We start from the raw sequence: 20,355 nt of genomic DNA, 5'->3' as shown, positions 1-20,355 counted from the left end.
TCAAGAGATGCCACATGCTGATCTAACTCGATGTTTTCCATGATTTGATCGGTATTCGTCGTCACAGGTCTTCCGGAACGTTTCTCTAACAGATTTGCCTAACGAACGAAAGAATACCACAAAATAGCGCGAATTTCGGCGTTAGTGAACTCCATGTTTACATGTCTATAACTTTTGAAGGCAATATCCAAACTAATTATGCATAGCGTCGTTTTGTAGTTTATGTCAAGACCTTTCAAAGATGTATATTATAGTCGTGAGATTCAAAAGTCAAAAAGACGGAAGGAAGGCATTTGCCAACCTAATTAAGTGGAAACCTCTTCTCAAAGTCCAGAATTTGACCAATTTCCGTTCTTAACTAAAATAACAAACAAATATCTAAAAAATACGAAAACTCTCGGCATGAGGCAAAGTTTGTTAACATTTTGAGGGGTTACGTCAAGCCACATTTTCATTTGTCGAGGTCCGGTTTGTTTACATTTTGTGGAGCTAAGTGAATTCAAGGTGGAAATCACTCGAGGTCAAACTAGGACTTTTGCAGGGTTAAAGGGTTCAAGACAGCGGACAAGGGAGGTCAAGTTATAGATCACTTTAGGCCAATAATTTTTTTGGGGGAATTGGGGGAATTTAGCCAATGAATTACCTTCGGACCACATACCAAATATAAACATTTTCGTTAAAGCGTGAGATATCTTCGTATTTTTTTCCCGATCAGTCATCTTCTCATATTTAATCTTTTTCTATTCGTTTTTAAATAAAGCGCCATCTTGCTTAACTTTAAGCTGTCTGACTGCAGCTGATAAATTCTTTAACTTCCCTCAAAAGTAAATGTTAGGTCGTTATAATAAATGGTTGTTTCATCTCAAGATTTTTAATTGTATTTTAGTCTTTAAAGTGTCTCTCCATCGAGTTCCTGATAGTTTTTTTTTTTAATTTGGTCTTACTACAGAATAATTGTTCTACCACTACAACTAATTTCATTGATTTAACATATTTACTACTCCTTCCTTCATATCCAGATAAGGGCTGGGAGGTTGCTCTATATTTGATTCTCAACTTAATTTTATCTTATCAATTATCTATCTTTATTAAATTGCTTACAAATGTATACTATTTAAGTGTACTCGTATATCACATTTGCGATAATTTTTGATTGCTATTAAGCTTTTAAATAAACAAGCTCTAAATTATCTTCCTAAGTTAAGTTCCTAAATGGTCTTAAATAACTGATAAGTTATTTGTTTCAATTAATTACTTCCGCAGAGGATGCGATTTTTAATCGCAAATTTATTGTTTATAAACAAGTGGAGAGAGTGAGAGTCAATAAACGCTAAAAAATCACCAAGTTCTTTAGAAACGTGCAACTTATCTGAACACTGATAAGATAATAAATTTTATAACAATTCTCAGAAACGAAACCCAAAAGGCATATAAACACCTTCTAATAACGTTGACAAAACAGTTAATAGCCAAAACCTCGCAATGGCTTGTTTACTTTTTACTATTTTTGCGATTTTCGCCACTTTTTGTTTGACGCTTTCAGCAGAGAGTGTCACCGATGGTCCGCTCATTAAGGGTTTAAATTACACGCCCGACTATCCGCGCAGTTGTGCTGAGGCGGTGACCGGCATAGCACAGAGTGGTATTTATCGCTTATATTTACCCGGTTGGCTGGAACATCCCTTCTATGTGTATTGCTTGAGAGATCCTAACGGTGGTGAGGCTTGGACGGTGGTCCAACGGCGGCAGAGCGCACTGGTGAATTTCTATCGCAATTGGTATGAATATCAAACCGGTTTTGGTAATTTAGAAGATAATTTCTTCATCGGCTTGGATAAGTTGCATGCATTGACACAAGTAAAAGTTCAAGAATTGTGGATTGAAATGAAGGACTATACGGGCACCGCCGTTTATGCGAAATACGAAAGCTTTGCTGTCGGCGGTGAGGATGAGAAGTATGCGCTGAATGTTTTGGGTAAATACTCAGGTACAGCTGGTGAGTCATTAAAAGGTTTCCATGATGGTCAAAAGTTTAGTACCTATGATCAGGATAATGATGAGTATAAGGACAATTGTGCGGAGATTTGGAAAGGCGCTTGGTGGTACAAGGATTGTTGGTGGAGGTGGGTGGTTAATTGAATAGTTTCGAGTTGTGATTTTAATCAGTGGTTTCAAATCATATATATTACAGTAATTTGAATGGCAAGTACAACCAAACTCTATTCTGGAATGGACGTTATCCAAATTCCATGAAGTATACGCACTTAGCGATAAGACCGAGGAAATGAGCTTCCATAGAGCAAGTGGACTTTAGTGAAGCACATGCTTCAGTGGTTTTTTATGATTTACGAAGTACGTTTGTTAATATAAAGGATTTAAAAATATCATATCCGCAAAATAAAAAATGTTTGTCTACACTTTGTAAACTCATTGTCATTGAAGTCCAAACCCTTCAACTTCCATCATCGTCAGTATTATACTCTGTGTTTTAGCCGCAATTAAGCTAAATATTATGCATGTATGGTCCGTCGTTTTTCAAAATCTCAAGATCATTTGTTTGTGTAATTATTGTATCATAAAATATTCCCCAAATGTGGAAATCTTGTAGTTGAGTTGGCGGTCCTTGGCCACATAAAGATCTTGGCCTTGACAGATTAGGACGTTGTTAAGCTATAGATTATCCACGTAAGAGCCTCTTTCAAAACTTAAAGATCATCTATTGATGTTGTTGAGAGAATATGAAAAACGTTCCCTGACTTTCTACCGAACAGGCTAATTTTCAATGGTTCGATCAAAGTAAGAGTAGGCAGAACTTCAAGAGCTGTCTTTTCTAGAGGGTTTTCAAGTTTACTTTATAAGGGTAGATCAGAATCGCTTACTCCGTCTACTGGGACTAACTAAATCAGTGTTTTCAGTTCTGCTTTGATCCGAATTGTATTTAACTTCTATAACCTAGGAAAAAATCCTACCTTAGCTGTCTAGTATACTTCACTATACTCATAAATTGCCTTTAAATCCAATAATTGTATTTAAAGTGCAAACATGACTACTCTTCAACTCTCTCTCACCACTCACTTTTACCAATTACACCAAACCTATCCCACCATTATGGCACACTTTGAAGATGAAAGACAAACAGGAATGTCGAGTGCTAAAATGTTTCCATTTGAGAGGAATCATCAACAATATAACAGCTGGTCCACAATTGGCGTTGAAAAAATAACACGGCAGCTACATAGTCAAGTTTATTTAACCTGCTGCCACAATTGACATTGTCGAGAGGGAAATAAATTAAAAGAGTGACAATCGACAGGACTTGGTGAGCTTTGCCAACCCACGCTGGTCATTCTACATACTGGAAACACTAGTATAAATTTATCTTTTTATATACATATGTATATGGACTCTCTACATGTTGAAAGCGTGTGTGAAAAATATAGATATGTTTATTAGCTTCAGCCACAGGTGCGCGAGTGCTTTTACATTTATATATACAAATTGTATATACAACTGAATGTCCGTCATAAAGTACTTGATAACCTAAGAGCTTTTGCTTTGTACTTTGTCGAGATGTAAAGCGAGGGAATGCTATGGGTTTTTTATACCCAACGCATGTTCTTAGTCAATTAAATACATGTAATAATATGAGTTTATAATTTTTTAGAAATATTTTTTATTATATCAGTATCCCTTGGCTCAACCCACACCAGATTAGTCAAAAACGTCTTTGACTAATAAGACACAAAAACGAATTTTGCTTTAACCCACCCCAAGCGAACATACGTTTTTGTTCGAAATGGGTTCTCACATATGAAGCTATGGGATGTTGTCATATCAGGCAAGAAACGACGACTTGACTAAGGCGGTATGGGTTAGCTTAAAGCTTCATCATTTTGATATCATTTGCTTATTTTGTAGAAATAGAATTCTTCCAGCCGTGCATTTTACTGTTACTCATATTGTACGTTGGGTATAAATTTATATTCATAAAGGCATACATAGCAAATAAAGTAAAATAGTAAAATCGTAATAGCGTTTTGTTGTTGCTTTGTGTGCGCTTCGTTGCAGACATTAGAGCAGTTATGTGGGCGCAATAGGATTGTGGCACACATAACAAAGGATTGTGACTTGTGTGGTCAGTGAAACAGCATTAAATGTAAAAAATAATACCGGGGATCTCTGTACGCGGTACTTTACTGGCTTATCAAAGTAAATACTTATATAAATACCGATGTGTCCCCCAAGCAGTTCTCTCCTTCGTTGAATAGTAGTGCAAATTACTTTAATTTGTTATTATATGCAACTTCTTCCCTTCCCTTTTTTATCGTTTATTCGAAGAGTAAGACACATTTCTGGTGCAAAAAGTTCACCTAATCTTTGTTGGTCTTCTAATGCGATGTTCAATATAAAATAAAATCCATGATGACCGCCTCAAAACTTTAGTTCTACTCGATCAGTTGAATTCAGTAAGATCACCTTGATAAAGTATCATCTGATCGTGAGCGAATTTTGAAATCGAAGAAAATATTTATGTTTGCGCTCTTCCGACTCTTATCTGTCTTATTAGTGCTTTCTGTAATACCCCTGACAGACGGCGGCGTTAATCCGAATTAACTGCTGCTAACTGCTTAATCGGGATTATCTCAGTTGACTCCGTTTGCTGTCTCCCATTTAATCCTAAACATTTTAGAGAGTTAGAGGGAGTTAGTGGCATTTTCTTTGGCAACATTGTTAAACATGGCCGCTATTAATCTATTGTGAATGAAAATACATATACAATACTGACAGAGTTTATAACTCGCTTTGATGCCGTCTGTCACCTACATATTTGGAACTGATTAAAAGCGCAGTTATTCAGGGTTAACTCTGCCGTCTGTCTAGGCTATAAGGATGTTGTTCGAAAGATTAAGTCGACTCCAAATTGTAAAACCAATTTTTGAAAATATCTATCGAGTCATAACCAAAGAAGGGGTTTCGACCTGGGTAGGAAATTTATCTATGGCTATAAATCTAGATTATTACGAAAATTATCCATATTTTTAGATTTCCTCATCAGCGTTGTGGATGGTTTGTAATTTAGTAGGTAGGTAGGTGCTGGCTCAATTAACGCTAGATGCGCCATTTTGATGCGCTATTTTGAGACCTTTGTAATTTGCTATCTCGTTTCATCGTCAAACCATTTGGTGCTTTCAATGAAACTACTTATTTCCGTAATACTTGTTGTGGACATCCATTCGAGATTTGGTGCTTGATGCATCCCAAGGGTTTTAATAGGGCTGGGCAGTCGCAGAGAAAGTGGAAGACCGTTTCCTTATTCCCTTCTAATTTGTATGAAAGATAAGTATCTATCGTTATAGTGCAAACATATTTTCAGCGCATGTTCTCCGAATGGCCAAAGCCCCGTTATGGTAGCCGTAAGTCTACATATGCTTTTTCAGGATCTATTTAATAGATCCTTGGTTCTTGCTCTGTCATATTAGGGCCAAATTTGTTTTATTATTTCGCATTTGGTTGTTGATTTCCATCTTTCTGGAGCAATCTGCTCATACTGTGTGTGGAGATCTTGCTTGATATTTCCTGACGGGCATGATATTTGCACTGCTTCGGTTTCTTCCCGAGAAGCTCCTATGCTCCTATGCCAAATCGTCTGCCTTTTCATTTTCGACAATGTTCCTGTGGCCAGGAACCCATATTATGAACAGGTGACGTTTTTTTGCCAGAGAGCTCATCTTTGGCGACGTCAGTGCTAACAATGCCGCCTGTGTAAATGTTCACTGTCTCTATTCTCTCGTATTGGTTCAATATGACACCATAGGCCTTCTCTATACCTAGTACTTCCGCTTATAATTTGGAGTCGGACAGGTTTTTATTCATTCATTTAATGAGTTAAGAAAGATGTAGTACTTTTACTGGAGGTAATCCAAAAAATTATATTATATGGAATAAGTGTATCACTGCGGAGTTTGGTCGTATAACGGTCAAACTGAAGCATAGAACTTCCATTAATTTCCATTATACCCCAAAATATCCGTAACGATTTATTAGTTGGAGGTTTGGGAAACTTGTTCTTTATAATCTAATCTTCTTCTTGACTGGCGTAGACACCGCTTACGCGGTTATAGCCGAGTCCAAAACAGCGGGCCACGTATCCCTCCTTCTGGCAGTTTGGCGCCAATTGGTTATACCAAGCGAAGCCAGGTCCCTCTCCACCTGGTTCTTCCATCGGAGTGGAGGTCTCCCTCTTCCTCGGCTTCCACCAGCGGGTACTGCATCGAAAACTTTCAGAGCTGGGGCACTTTCGTCCATTCGAACAACATGACCTTGCCAGCGTAGCCGCTGTCTTTTTATTCGCTGGACTATGTCTATGTCGTCGAATAACACATACAGCTCATCGTTCCATCGTCTGCGGTATTCGCCGTTGCCAATGTTTAAGGGACCATAAATCTTCCGCAAAACCTTTCTCTCGAAAACTCCTAGTGCCGTCTCATCGGATGTTGACATCGTCCACGCTTCTGCACCGTAAAGTAGGACGGGAATGATGAGGGACTTGTAGAGTTTGGTTTTTGTTCGTCGAGAGAGGACTTTACTTTTCAATTGCCTACTTAGTCCATAGTAGCACCTGTTGGCAAGAGTGATTCTGCGTTGGATTTCCAGGCTGACATTGTTATTGCTGTTAATGCTGGTTCCCAGGTAGACGAAATTATCTACAACTTCAAAGTTATGACTGTCAACAGTGACGTGGGAGCCAAGACGCGAATGCGCTGACTGTTTGTTTGATGACAGGAGATATTTCGTCTTGTCCTCGTTCACCACCAGACCCATACGCTTCGCTTCCTTATCCAGTCTGGAAAAAGCAGAACTAACGGCGCGGGTGTTGTTTCCAATGATATCGATATCATCGGCGTACGCCAGTAGCTGTACACTCTTGTAGAAGATTGTACCTTCTCTATTTAGCTCTGCAGCTCTTATAATTTTCTCCAGCATCAAGTTAAAGAAGTCGCACGATAGTGAGTCACCTTGTCTGAAACCTCGTCTGGTATCGAACGGCTCGGAGAGGTCCTTCCCGATCCTGACGGAGCTTTTGGTGTTGCTCAACGTCAGCTTACACAGCCGTATTAGTTTTGCGGTTATTCTTCCAAATACTAAATTTATTCGACTCAATTGAAATCTGGTAATAGAAGGCGATTCTATAAATTTAGAGTTTGGGCCGTATATTTTGTTGTTTAAGTCTACGCATTCTTGGCTGTCGCTAGAATAATACAAATTTCATGAATCAGATTCGTTTAGTTATTAGGGTTGATTCTCTCAAACCAACGAAGGTCTTGATAAAACTATGGCGGTGTGGTAATTTTCAGCAGCTCAATCAATTCCAAGAAGAAGGTGGTCAAAAGAGATAATGATTAGCAAATATCTATAGTTTTTTTTTGCGACAAGCCCTACTAATATGTAATAATTTATTTTAATTTTATTTTCAAAAAATATTATTTAGAATGAAAATATGTGCAGTGTAATGACATATATGTATGTAAGTACTTATACATCTGTATTTATGTACATATGTATGTCTTTATGCAAATCCCATTGTCCTACTTAGCTCATTCATCTGTGAAATCCATTTAATTTCATTTGCATTTAAGGCAATTTCACGCCAAGTTCAATCTACCCACCAGCGAGTCAACAACACAAAGGCAATTATTTATTCAGAACATGTAAAATCAATGAGCTGCGTCACAATAATAACAACAATAAATAATGTGAAGCGAAGAAAAAAACTTGTAAACTAAGCAACACCTCACATCTACACAGAAACGTACAGAGAAGATGAGGGCTGTGAGCACACTTACCAGCTTGATAGTCCATAGTCCATATCTAAGGCTCAAGCATGCATAAATATGATTGTGTATGGGCGAAATGAAGCCAACAAGTTGGCGAGTCATTCATTCAAAGCATTACGGGGCAAACGTGCACACAAACACAAATATACTTCAGCTATTTGCCTCTGCCCCTGCGGTACGGCGAGTCACTGAGCCATTGCGCTCCAACAAAATAAAAGGCGCTGACGTCTGCTCAATTTGGTTGGCCGATTTATTTATTAGCCTCACTTCAGCTCAGCACTAGCAGTGGCGACGGCGGCGGCAGTGGTTCAGCGGAAAAATCTCAATATTTACACATACATCGATTGCCTGCTGCTGCCACGGCTCTGGAGTGGTGTTCGGAATGATGATGGGTACCCATATTACCTGCTGGACATCGCTGGACGCGTGTCCATGTCCGTGCAGTGGCTACGTAACGCGGTGATTGGCGCTTTAGTTGACTGACGCTGCCGCGCCTGTGTAAACGAATACGAAATGTGAGTTGTTATGCAAATATTTACATGACGTGTTGAAAAATGCTGCTAAAAGTGGAAAATCTGAAAATCTCTGCTATTTGCTATTATTGTTAGCCACGGCAGTTTGTGGTGTGGTGTGTCGTGCTGTGGCCAGTTCGAACCGACGCTGACAAAGCCGTGGTGTTGTTGGTGACTCTGGTGTGGATTGCTAGCGCTGACTTGACTTGACGTGCCATGAGTTGGCAAATACCATATGTAATGGAAACAAATTCTTTACATTTGCTTTGCTCCCACTGGAGTAAGGTGCTTTATTATAGCTCTGTATAAAACATATTGTTCTCTTTTTTTTAGGACAGTAGTGGGAATCGGGAGCATAATTTTTATTGAATTTGAATCGGGAAATTTAATTTGCTTAGTTCAATTGAACTTTTCTTATTTTGTATTTAAATGTGAGAGTGAAAACTGAAAATATTTTCATTACTACGTGGTAATAAAGTGACGTTTGAAGAATTATTCTTATTTTGTCGTTGTGAGCAATATTTCGAAGATATAGTTTGATGATTAAAATACCTTCAGATGTTCAATATTTCCCTTATAACTTCCCATTGTTGGCTTATATCTTGATATAAACCTTAAATATATAGGTGGAACAGTTCGAACAAACATCGAACCGATATGTTAGCGCCATGTTTACCAAGCATGCTGAATGCCGATTGCTTTGGATTTTGAAGGGCTCCATTAGTAAAACCAAACTTTTAAAATCTACAGATATCCGATTATATTAAAAAATATAATTATTCCAAGAAAAGGTTTTTATTTATATCAAAATAGACTGAATACATGTCGATATTGATGCTCTTAGTCATTAACGAAATGTTGATGGTCGACTACTTTTTTCAACCCCTGTTGAGATGTTTGATAGACCTTGTCTAAATCTATTTGTTTATAAACATATAGCGGTTACTAATAAATTATATTTCAAAAGTTTATTATAGATTTAATAATAAATTGTTCTCTCCCAACGAACTTATCCTTCACAAACACTTTCGATTTTTTATGCCTGCGATCAGTTCTTAAAAAATCACGAAACATAGTCAGAATGACATTTCTAGAGTAGACTCTAATTATTGGCTCTCACCTTTGGGCGGTTTATTTATCAAGTAGTGACTATATGATATGGGAAGTATCACAGTAGAAGTACTGCTATTTTGCACATATGTTTCGGACTCGAAGACATTGGAAGCCAACTTAGAGAATACTAGCATCGAGACTACCAACATATTCTTATTGGATGCTTTTTAAGTGAAAAACAATCATCTTACCAACTTATGTATTAAAATGTTAGGAGAAGGGGTTGCAAAAGATCTTGACTTGGAAGATATATGACAAGTTTTTAAAGATGTGCTCTTCTTTAGCTATATATTAGGTTGTCAAATATCTCTCTTCCGTATTTTTGCTCTTTATTCAATGCTTTATAAAAAGTATTACAGTGATCGGATTTAGTTCACTTATGTTTCGTTTCGTTCGATAATCTGTTTCCATCTAGTCTGCAACTTCATAATACCTCCCTCGTAGAAGCCCCACTGCTTATTTGTGAAGAACTCGGACAGCCACTTTTAACAAGTCTCTTTTGAGTTCAACGTTACACCAACAAGAGCGTTCGTCATAGACAGGAACAGGTGGTCATCACTTGGCGCTATGTCCGGGCTATATGGTGGATGCGATAAAACCTCCCATCGGAGCTCCCGTTGCTTCTGACGAAACATCAACGAAATGGCGTTGTTCTGGTGGAACACTACACCCTTCCTGTTGGGCAATTCTGGACGCCTCTGGTCGATCGCCTGCTTCAGGCGGTCCAGTTGTTCGCAGTAGATGGTAGAATTAAGCATCTGACCATATGAGAGCAGCTCATAGTGGATGATTCCCTTCCAATTCCACCAAACACACAACGAAACCTTCCTGGCCGTCAATACCGGCTTGGCCGATTCACCGGCCTCCGACCACGACCGTTTTCGCTTGATATTGTCGTATGTGATCCATTATTCGTCGCCAGTCACGATCCGGTTCAAAAATGAGTCAAGTTCGTTCCGTTTCAGCGGCATATCGCAGGCGTTGATTCGGTCCAGAAAGTTTTTTTGTGTCAAATCATGCGGCACCCAAACATCAAGCTTTTTGTATATCCAGCCTGCTGCAGATGGTTTAAAATGGTTTGGTGACGAACTCCCATTTCCTGGGCGATGTCACGAGATGTCACATGCCGGTCTAACTCGATGTTTTCCATTCGTCGTCACAGGTCTTCCGCCGGCTGTCTCATCCATGGTGTCGTTTCCAGCCGCTCTGAATCGTCGAAACAATTCCTCCGCAGTTCTAAGTGATGGAGCACCATCCCCCAATGCATCAATAATCTCACGAAACATTTCTCTAGCGGATTTGCTTTTAACGAAGAAAAACTTAAAAATAGCGTAATTTTCGGCGTTAGTGAACTCCATGTTGACGCGTGTATTACTGTTGAATGCCATATCCAAACTAATCATGCATAGCGTCGTTTTGTAGGTTATATCAAGACCTTTCAAAGATGTATAGTATTGCCAGATACGAGCTCTATAGCGCTTTATATATAGCCGTGAAATTAAAAAAAAAGACGGATAACCTTTTGACAACGTAATATTATGCTTGAGTTTCTGGGAGACTAAAGTGATGTTAAAAAATTGTTCATGCGAACGGGTATATAGTATATCCTTATGTCAGTATCTTATTTGTGCTAAGATTTGTTTCGATGTCGTTCTTAACGTTTTGGGAAAGCCAAATAATCATATTTGACTTAAGGGGTTAGGTGGGTTTCAAAATTTGAAAAAAATGTGTCTTATTAAATAGTGCAATATGTTTAAAATATTATCCAAAAATATCAAATGAATCCGAGTAATATTCTAAGAGAAATACCTTTTGTAGGTTCCGACCATCAGGCGACGTCAGCACGAATGTAAAACTTTAAACGCACTTATCTCAAAAATCACTTTTGGAAGTCGGATTTTGTCCAATATTTTGAATAACATTATCTAGTTTATATATATATATATATATATATATATGTATATTTGGCGTAGGAACCGCTTTAAGCGATTATAGCCGAATCCAAAACAGCGCGCCACGTATCCCTCCTTCTGGCAGTTTGGCGCCAATTGGTTATTCCAAGCGAAGCCAGGTCCTCTCCACCTGGTCCTTCCATCGGAGTGGAGGTCTCCCTCTTCCTCTGCTTCCACCAGCGGGTACTGCATCGAAAACTTTCAGAGCTGGAGCACCTTCATCCATTCGAACAACATGTCCTAGCCAGCGTAGCCGCTGTTTTTTTATTCGCTGGACTATGTCTATGTCGTCGAATAACACATACAGCTCATCGTTCCATCGTCTGCGGCATTCGCCGTTGCCAATGTTTAAGGGACCATAAATCTTCCGCAAAACCTTTCTCTCGAAAACTCCTAGTGCCGTCTCATCGGATGTTGACATCGTCCACGCTTCTGCACCGTAAAGTAGGACGGGAATGATGAGGGACTTGTAGAGTTTGATTTTGGTTCGTCGAGAGAGGACTTTACTTTTCAATTGCCTACTCAGTCCAAAGTAGCACCTGTTGGCAAAAGTGATTCTGCGTGAGTTTCAAGGCTGACATTGTTGGTGTTGTTAACAATGCTGGTTCCCAGATAAACGAAATTATCTACAACTTCAAAGTTATGACTGTCAACAGTGACGTGGGAGCCAAGACGCGAGTGCGCTGACTGTTTGTTTGATGACAGGAGATATTTCGTCTTGTCCTCATTCACCACCAGACCCATACGCTTCGCTTCTTTATCTAGTCTGGAAAACGCAGAACAAACGGCGCGGTTGTTGCTTCCGATGATATCAATATCATCGGCATACGCCAGGAGCTGTACACTCTTGTAGAAGATTGTACCCTCTCTATTTAGCTCTGCAGCTCGTATTATTTTTTCCAGCATCAGGTTAAAGAAATCACACGAGAGTGAGTCACCCTGTCTGAAGCCTCGTTTGGTATCGAACGGCTCGGAGAGGTCCTTCCCGATCCTGACGGAGCTTTTGGTATTGCTCAACGTCAGCTTACATAGCCGTATTAGTTTTGCAGGGATACCAAATTCAGACATCGCGGCAAAACTAGTTCTAGTTTATAAACGAATAATTTTTTTATGTTAATTTCAACTATTTTTTTCGAACCAAATATGGCAAAATTTTTTGGAAAATGAGTACTTTGGTGCCTCGAACAATAGTCGTTGACTGACATTAAAGGTCTTTGATATTGAGGTAGTGGGATTTCATAGAGCAAATATTGCGTTTTCTGATTTCCATAATTTTAAATTGCGATAATATGAATTTTTAAACTTCATTGTTATTGTAAAATAATACTCTATTTAATCTCCGCCTTTTTCTGACATAATCTTCTTCCGAAATCAAAGAGATATTAATATACTATGTGTGGGCGCGTGTGTTAAAAAAGTTACATTAAGCCAAAGCAGCGCACGGCGCTTATTAATTAAGCAAGCAATTTGCGTAAAAGACTGCAACAACAAAAGCAACAAAATTATACGATAAAAGCTAATTGCAAAGACGCTTCAATTTCTGCTACGCACTCAAAAGAGACGCAGACAAAGTTTCTTGCAATTTGTCGAAACGATTGCATAATTTTGCCCGAGCACCGGCGCCAGTGCCAGAGTCAAAGGTGGACTACGCAAAGTAATTTAGTACGCAGATGAGGTGTTAATTGCGCGACACGGCGCTGCGACGTGCCCGAACGGCTGTTGGAGAGCCAAAGTGTTTGGAAAACTTCAAAATTAAAATAACGAAAGAAATGAATTTGAAATTTTCTTGCGGCTGCTTGGCAGTTCATACGAGTATATGCCGAAAGAGTTCATTCAGGCATGAATATGTAAATTCAAAGATACTCCGCTACGCATACACACACCCACTCTCACTATTGTAACGAGCGAATTTAGACATAAATTTACTCGAACGATGCATCCTGCCAGCAAGCAATTGTGTCGGCGGATGTGTGTGTTGGAGTCTTCGGTTTTGCAGGTGTTAACACCTGTGAAGGTGAAGGGTTTATGGCCAAGTGGCGGATTTTGTGGCGTGAGTCCTCGACGTCACATATACGGACACATATGCAAGTGGGAAGGTATGCATGTATGCAGGTGTGTGCACCGACAATTAAGCTCGCAGCCAGCGCCGAAATGAATCGCTGAGCTTGTTTCGTAGTCGAGGGAATGCTAAGTAGATGTTGTTGTTGTTTTTATTGCTGCACGTAAGCTATAAATTTGACAGCGTGCGCACATTTACTGTCTTATTAAGCTCAATTGTCTTCCTTCCGTTCGTCCGTCCGCGTGAGGCGAAAGCGCTGTGGGATAAGTGAAAGCTTCAGAATGCGTTTAATTTTTTTCACATGCTTCCTTGACGCCTGCCAAAGGGTTATGGTGCGTCACAGAGCATAGTCTTGCATCCACATATATACATACATACTACATATGTACCATACTATATACATACTCACAGCATATAAGGTAAGAGTTGCGTGGAGAGACTTCTCTACCTTCAGAGCTTTCACCTTACCTTCCTTCTTTACATCCTTCCTTTGTTGTTTTCTGTTTTTCATTTACACATTTTGTGCGCTTCTAATTTGCTTTGGCACACCGGCTTTGCTTATTAAGCAATTTACAAGATACTTAGGCAAGAATTATGTGCTACATTTTGACAAAAACTCATTTAAAGAAGATTGTGGTGTGAGGTTGCCTTTCTTGGCGGCTTTGCTGGTTGTTGTTGTTTTTGTTGCCAGTTAACACCTTTGTTTAATTTTAAAATAAGCAGCAAACAATAATATATGCATACATATGGATAACGGTAACTGGGAAGTGGGAATACAAATGTCTTTCATGCAACTTTATTGAGATGTTGGTGTCGTATTTGGTGCGCAGATATGTGGGGTTCATTAATTATTATCTCAGACGTAGAGTAATAAGAACTTGCTACTACTACAGTTATTTTGAAATTTTGCTAAATTGATATAATCTAGTTTTTATTACAAAAGATCAGTGAGAATTTAAAGAATGCTATGGATAGTCTTCGGGGCTAAGTAGTCAAATATCGATCCATGCCAAGTGAAGTTATTACTCTTGAGGTTTGTTTTAATACTCTTAAATCGAAAACATAATTGTTGTATAAATTTCTTTCTCAGTTTCTCTTTTTAGTAGGATTCTTCAGATCTTAGTTCTAAGTCTAACCAAGCCATTGTATAACATACTTTAAAGGTTATAAAAATAGTATTATCGGTATTGCAGAACAACTACCCTAACTCTATGAATTCAGGGTATTTATAATGAAAATCACGCTTGTAATGTTCGAAAGAATCTTGTGATGAAACCTTGGTGTCCTGCTCTTGACACTTTCTGCATTCCTCCCGTTCTGTCAGTCCCAACTGATAGGCGTGTGGCGCTACTAAGCTGTGACCAGTAAATATATACCATGGTTCTACAGCCCTTTCTATCGAGTGCTAGTAGGAAACTTGTATATTTCTGATCTACCTCTTTGCACATGACCTTTGCGGTTTTGCAACGCGGTAGATTCTTCTATCGCGCTTTGGTTTTTTGGTTATTTCCGTCTTTTCGGGTTTGCCCATATCGATCAGGTTTTCAGGTGACAGCTCTATATTAATCTTGGCAATCCAGTCAACGATTTCGTTGCCCTCGATGGCTTTATGACCTGGCAAACAGTAGAATTGTAGGCGCATATTCCTGGCAACATTTTCCTCTATCACACTGCTGCTCAAAACACTTTTGGCCAATATTCTCCGTAGACGTTAACTTTAAAGTATCGGTTTGGTGCGTTAGAGGCTAGTTCCACGGCTTTCCCATTAGCACAATCTGGTATAAATGTATTGATAACTAGTGAGGAAGGAATAAGTTCGGGTGTAATTGAACATTTTATACTTTCGCAATGGATTTATGTACTTTTGTTATGAGAACAGATAATTCATCCCGTATATTCGCCATAAAGTCCACTAGAATAGCGAAAATCATTATATACATATAATGTATAATTTGGCACTGAATTCTTCATATTCGATATCTGGGGCTTTGAAAATTTAAAATCCGATTTGGACAATTTTTAAATGAGTGATGGCACATCTTAAATTCAGTGTTTGTGTTTTGTTCCGGTATCTTCATGGATCCTTGTTGTATATATGTACATATTCGGCGCTATTCCCGTTTTAATCTTAAAGCAGTACTTAATGGATTTTATGTTATTTTCTATTGACTCTAAACAACGGTAAATCTGCCCAACAATTTTAGTCTTCCATCTTTATTTTATTTTTTTTAATTGAAGATATGTTGGAAATATAGGTATATATATATCTGCGTCCTCCAAACTTTCTTCTTAAATATGTGATACTTCCAGCGTCTCATGCTCCTCGCTCGCGTATAATCCGACTACTCTACCTGGTGGTCCAGCTAATTTCCGAACTGCATCAAATTCGCAACATCTTCTTCCAAAGGAGACAGTGGTATCTGTTTATTAACTCCTCTTGTTATTCTAGCTTCGGACTTTTTGTGAACCATTTTTTTCTTCCTTTTGAATTTTAAGTCCTTTTATATCTTAATTACAGTTTTAGATATATATGCCAACCATCTCCAACGCGCGATGGCGGTGCGAATAGATTTAGTTGTTTGAAAATATCCATATTTGTCCCCTTTATATAATCTTTGGCATATGCAGAATATTTTTCCATTTCAGAAATTAAAATTTCAAACCGTTTCCGATTTGGAATTTACACCTTCACTTCAAATATTCCTTCAAACAACTGCGTCGTTTCTATGTCCTCTCAATTATAGCAACGACAAAGAACGACTGTTTCTATGTTGTTTCTATACTCGTTTCAAATTGGGGAATCTCAATTTATTTTCTATAAATGTCGTTAACGCCAACAGGAATGCCAAATAGGCGTTCTTATTTCGTTTAAAAACGATAACGACAACGGGAATAGGGCCGATTGTAAAGTGGAAGAATCAGATATAATTAAAAATTGTGTTATATGGGAAGTAGGCGTGGTTGTTAACCGATTTCGCCCATTATCTTTTGGTAACATCATTTCTCACAGCCAATTTCTTTACTGATCGACTTGAACCCATATATTTCTCAATTCTTGTTGGTCAAAATGAATCGTGAAAAGCTGCTGCAAAGTCACAGTCATTTTCCGGTAGGGGAGGTCTACAATGACAACAGTCCTACATTCAATCACCTGCATAGTTGTCATTTTCTATTGGGTCTTAAAGTCTTATAAATATAGTTTTAACTTTAAAGAACTTCTTTTCTCGTATAAATCTTGAATTCAATCACTTTTTCGAGGCTCCAGATGGTTTCTTGTTACTTGAAATTAATCATTGAAGTACTTAGTACATAGATACTTCCCATATATACTGAATTTAGTATAAGTTGTTGTCAAACAAAGTTGGTTGATTGATGGATGGGTATATTGATAGGAGTCGCAATTCGCATTTAAGCTGTTCGAAGTTGAGAAATAGAATTTCTATGAAATATTTATAATTGAGAGATATTCGGTTTTAGCCTGGAAGTTGAGAATTTGATCTCAGCCATATAAATCTAATTCTTGTGTAGATGGAAAGATAATGAACTGTGTTAATGAAATTTGGATTTCGTCTACTCCATTTTGGAAGAAAAAATAATTACTTTCCATAGCAATTCTTTTCCACAGCAATTATTTTTTTCTTAGTTATAATGGGTGTTTTTTTAGACGTGTGTTTTTCAATGAGAAATATTTTTTCGGAATTGCTATTTTTGACAGCTATTACTTGATTTATATCAGTTCAGTTTTGTCATTTCATATTGAACAGACTTTCTCCGGAACCATATGATAAAAAAACACTCTTTATAACTAGATTATCACTTTATAATGGAAACATGTCAGCGTGGTCTATATCTTCATAACATTTGTTTAAATTAAAAAAATAAGCTGCTTCCAGCAAGATATTTGAGAGCACTTAATTACTATATTTCCCAGCTCCTTATTTATTTGTTTTCAATTACTTCGCAACGCCTTGGAAAGGCATAAAACTGTCAAATGTCAACGCAAAAAAAAAATAATTAAAATAAAAATTGCAAAAAACACATTCAATATAACAAAACCCTTACACACTTACAAATAACTGTACTCCTTGGCTTACCAGTCAGTCAGTTGACTGAAACACTCCGTGACTGTGTGACTGAATGAATGTGGCATTGTTGGAAATAGAAAAATACCGCACTACAAATGTCAACAGTATGTCTATGGTTTAGAAATTATGTGCGTCGTCATTGTAATTTCATCAAGTGCCACATTGGCCTGGGTCTTAGAGGGCGCATGGTGTGAAATGCGGGCAGCAGAGAACAGGGCGACCTTATATTTGTTGTCGCTCACAATCAAGCTACAGCTGACGCTTCACTATACTGAGTGCGCTTGACAGGCAGCTGTTGGCTTGTTGCTGCTGGTATGCGCGTCATTGGTTGCAAGTAACGCGGCATGGGCGAGGCTGCAAGCCACCAAACAGTTTAAATTCTCATCAAAATACAACACATACCCACACACATTTTGTCTTTTCTGGAGTTCTTTTATTTTGTTTTAGTTAAAACAATTGTAGCAATGAGCGGAACGGAGGGAATCAAATGTGGTGAGGCGAGGTCTCAGAGCAGGGCGCTAAGCTTATTGAGCGTTAAATTGGAAAATTCCTTAAAAAGCAAGTAAATATATATGTGTATTTATAAGGAAAATTCGTAAATACTGCGCTGCATATGTGGCAATTTACGGGAAAACAAATATAATTCTTGGTTTAGTGTTTTCGAGAGAAAGAGAGAGAGAGTGAGGCAGGGAGTGAAAAATTGTGGCACGATTTAGGGATGCAGTAATTAGAATTACGAATTTCGTTACAGTTACATGTGTGTTTTCGAAAATATACATCAGAGTTGCCTAAGCTTTCATATCCATAGAATTTGCGGTTTTCTAATTATTATTGTTTCGTTAGTTTCAAAACCTTAATGAAAAGTATATAGATATTTAGTACTAGAAACTATCCCGAAATATCGTGTCTGGTTTTTGATGCTATCATCTCTAATTTCTACATATGTACATTTGTTTTCCTTTACTAATTGCTGTTACACAACAGCTGTGCCTGTGGTGCTTTCGCTCTATTATACAACTGTGCGTCATGGCGTATACATAACATTTTTTTATTAGAAGCAAGTTCAATTTAAATTCAAATTAAATGACAACATTGATTAAACATATTTATTTAATTTCAAACTTAAATAATGGAGTTCTATGAGTGTATAAATTAAAATGTAGTGACAAAATATATTAATTCAGAATAAATTTGATAAATAATGTAGTGGCTTACAACTAATATAGTGAGATAGTGATGTTTTGACAGCGGTACTTGTCAAAAAGACAACTCCATAAACATTAAGTGGGATTCAGATGTTGGAAAACGAGAGTATTTTTGACAATTTTTTTATATTTATGAAATCATATCTTTTATGTAAACAATTCAGCATATTAAAGATAGGTATTTAAACAGAATTTTGTGAAATTTTTATTTAAAAATTCCGAAAACTTAGTCGTTGCTTCATTATCTCCCTTGTAACTCAAAAAATGCTCTTGCGGTGGACAACATTATTCATTATTAGTTTCAAAATCAAAAAACCAAAAATATTTCGTTGGTATATGGATAAATCTCGCTATTGAACGAAGAAAAATATTCAAATTTTAGTTTTTGAAAGACTTTGAACAAAGAAAATAAAAAAATAATATAAACATTATTTCAATATTTGAGCAAATTCGCTTCATAACTTTTAGTGAAATTGTGTCCACCGATTTAAAAAAAATTAGTTTTCAGATAAACGAGTTTAAAGTTTTAAATTAAAACTGACGTGGTCTAATGAGCGAAACTTCTAGAGGGTCTATCTCTATCTATATAGAATTTTACTCGGATCGATTTCAAACATATCATACTACATATTTGATATGACAAAAAAAAATCAAATTTTAAAAACACACCAAAGTGTTCAATGATCTGAATTAGCCGAACAAACAAAACCTATCTTGTCGCATAGTTGAAATTCAATTTGACTGTATTTAATAGGAAATCATACCTACTTCAATGTTGATAAGAATTATACTATCTATCCTTTCATCTTTGGGACCGCTTTATCACATGTGTGATACGATGAATTACTACGTTTTTAGAGGAATTTGTCAAATCGTAATGCTGTCATTTGATGCTTTTTTAGTCGTTTGACATTCATTTGACAACTGACTTCTGTTGTTTCACAACTGCCATCTGATATCCATTAGAAATGCATTCGACCGCTGCAATTTGATATTCATCTGATATTTGTTTGACAACTCTTATATGACATACATACGTTTGACATTTTCCATTTGAAATACATTAGATTGATGTCATCTGACATCTATCTTACATACCTTTGATAACTGCCATTTGACATTTATTTGTCAGCTGTCATTTGATATTTGTTTATCTTGAAGTCTATTTGATATTCGTTTTACATCTGGCATCTGACACTTATTCGATTGCCATCTGACACCTTTTTGAAATCCCTATTATAGTCACTAACTGACGTCCATAAGTTTGATTTATTCTATTTGACTGCTGTTATCTGATATTAATAAGATATCATGTTTACAGTGCGCATTTGGCATTCATTTGACATCCGTTTTACTGCTTCCTTTAGATATTTTTTTCACAGGTGTCATTTGACCTTCATCACAAATGCATTTGACAAATGCTGTTTGATATCCATCTGATATTCTTTTCACCTCTTTCATCTGACATTCGTTTGTCAACTGTCTTTTGATATTTGTTTCACAGCTGGCATTTGACATTCAGCAAAAATACATTTTACAGCTGATGATTTGATAGCCATCTGACATTCGTTTGACAACTATCATCTGACATAAA

At 37.4% G+C, this 20,355-nt stretch overlaps 1 protein-coding gene across 1 annotated transcript; it reads left to right on the top strand.

Annotated features, from left to right (window-relative positions):
• Window positions 1-1,448: 1,448 nt before the first annotated feature.
• LOC105212208 (ficolin-1) lies at window positions 1,449-2,417 on the top strand. Its single transcript, XM_011184062.3, has 2 exons — window positions 1,449-2,123; window positions 2,192-2,417. The coding sequence occupies exons 1-2, from the start codon at window positions 1,483-1,485 to the stop codon at window positions 2,286-2,288; spliced, it is 738 nt and encodes a 245-aa protein (XP_011182364.2). The 5' UTR covers window positions 1,449-1,482; the 3' UTR covers window positions 2,289-2,417.
• Window positions 2,418-20,355: the final 17,938 nt, after the last annotated feature.

The sequence above is a fragment of the Zeugodacus cucurbitae genome, chromosome 5, assembly GCF_028554725.1.
Source record: "Zeugodacus cucurbitae isolate PBARC_wt_2022May chromosome 5, idZeuCucr1.2, whole genome shotgun sequence".
Lineage (NCBI taxonomy): Eukaryota > Metazoa > Arthropoda > Insecta > Diptera > Tephritidae > Zeugodacus > Zeugodacus cucurbitae.
This window is presented reverse-complemented; position numbering and strand designations above follow the sequence as displayed.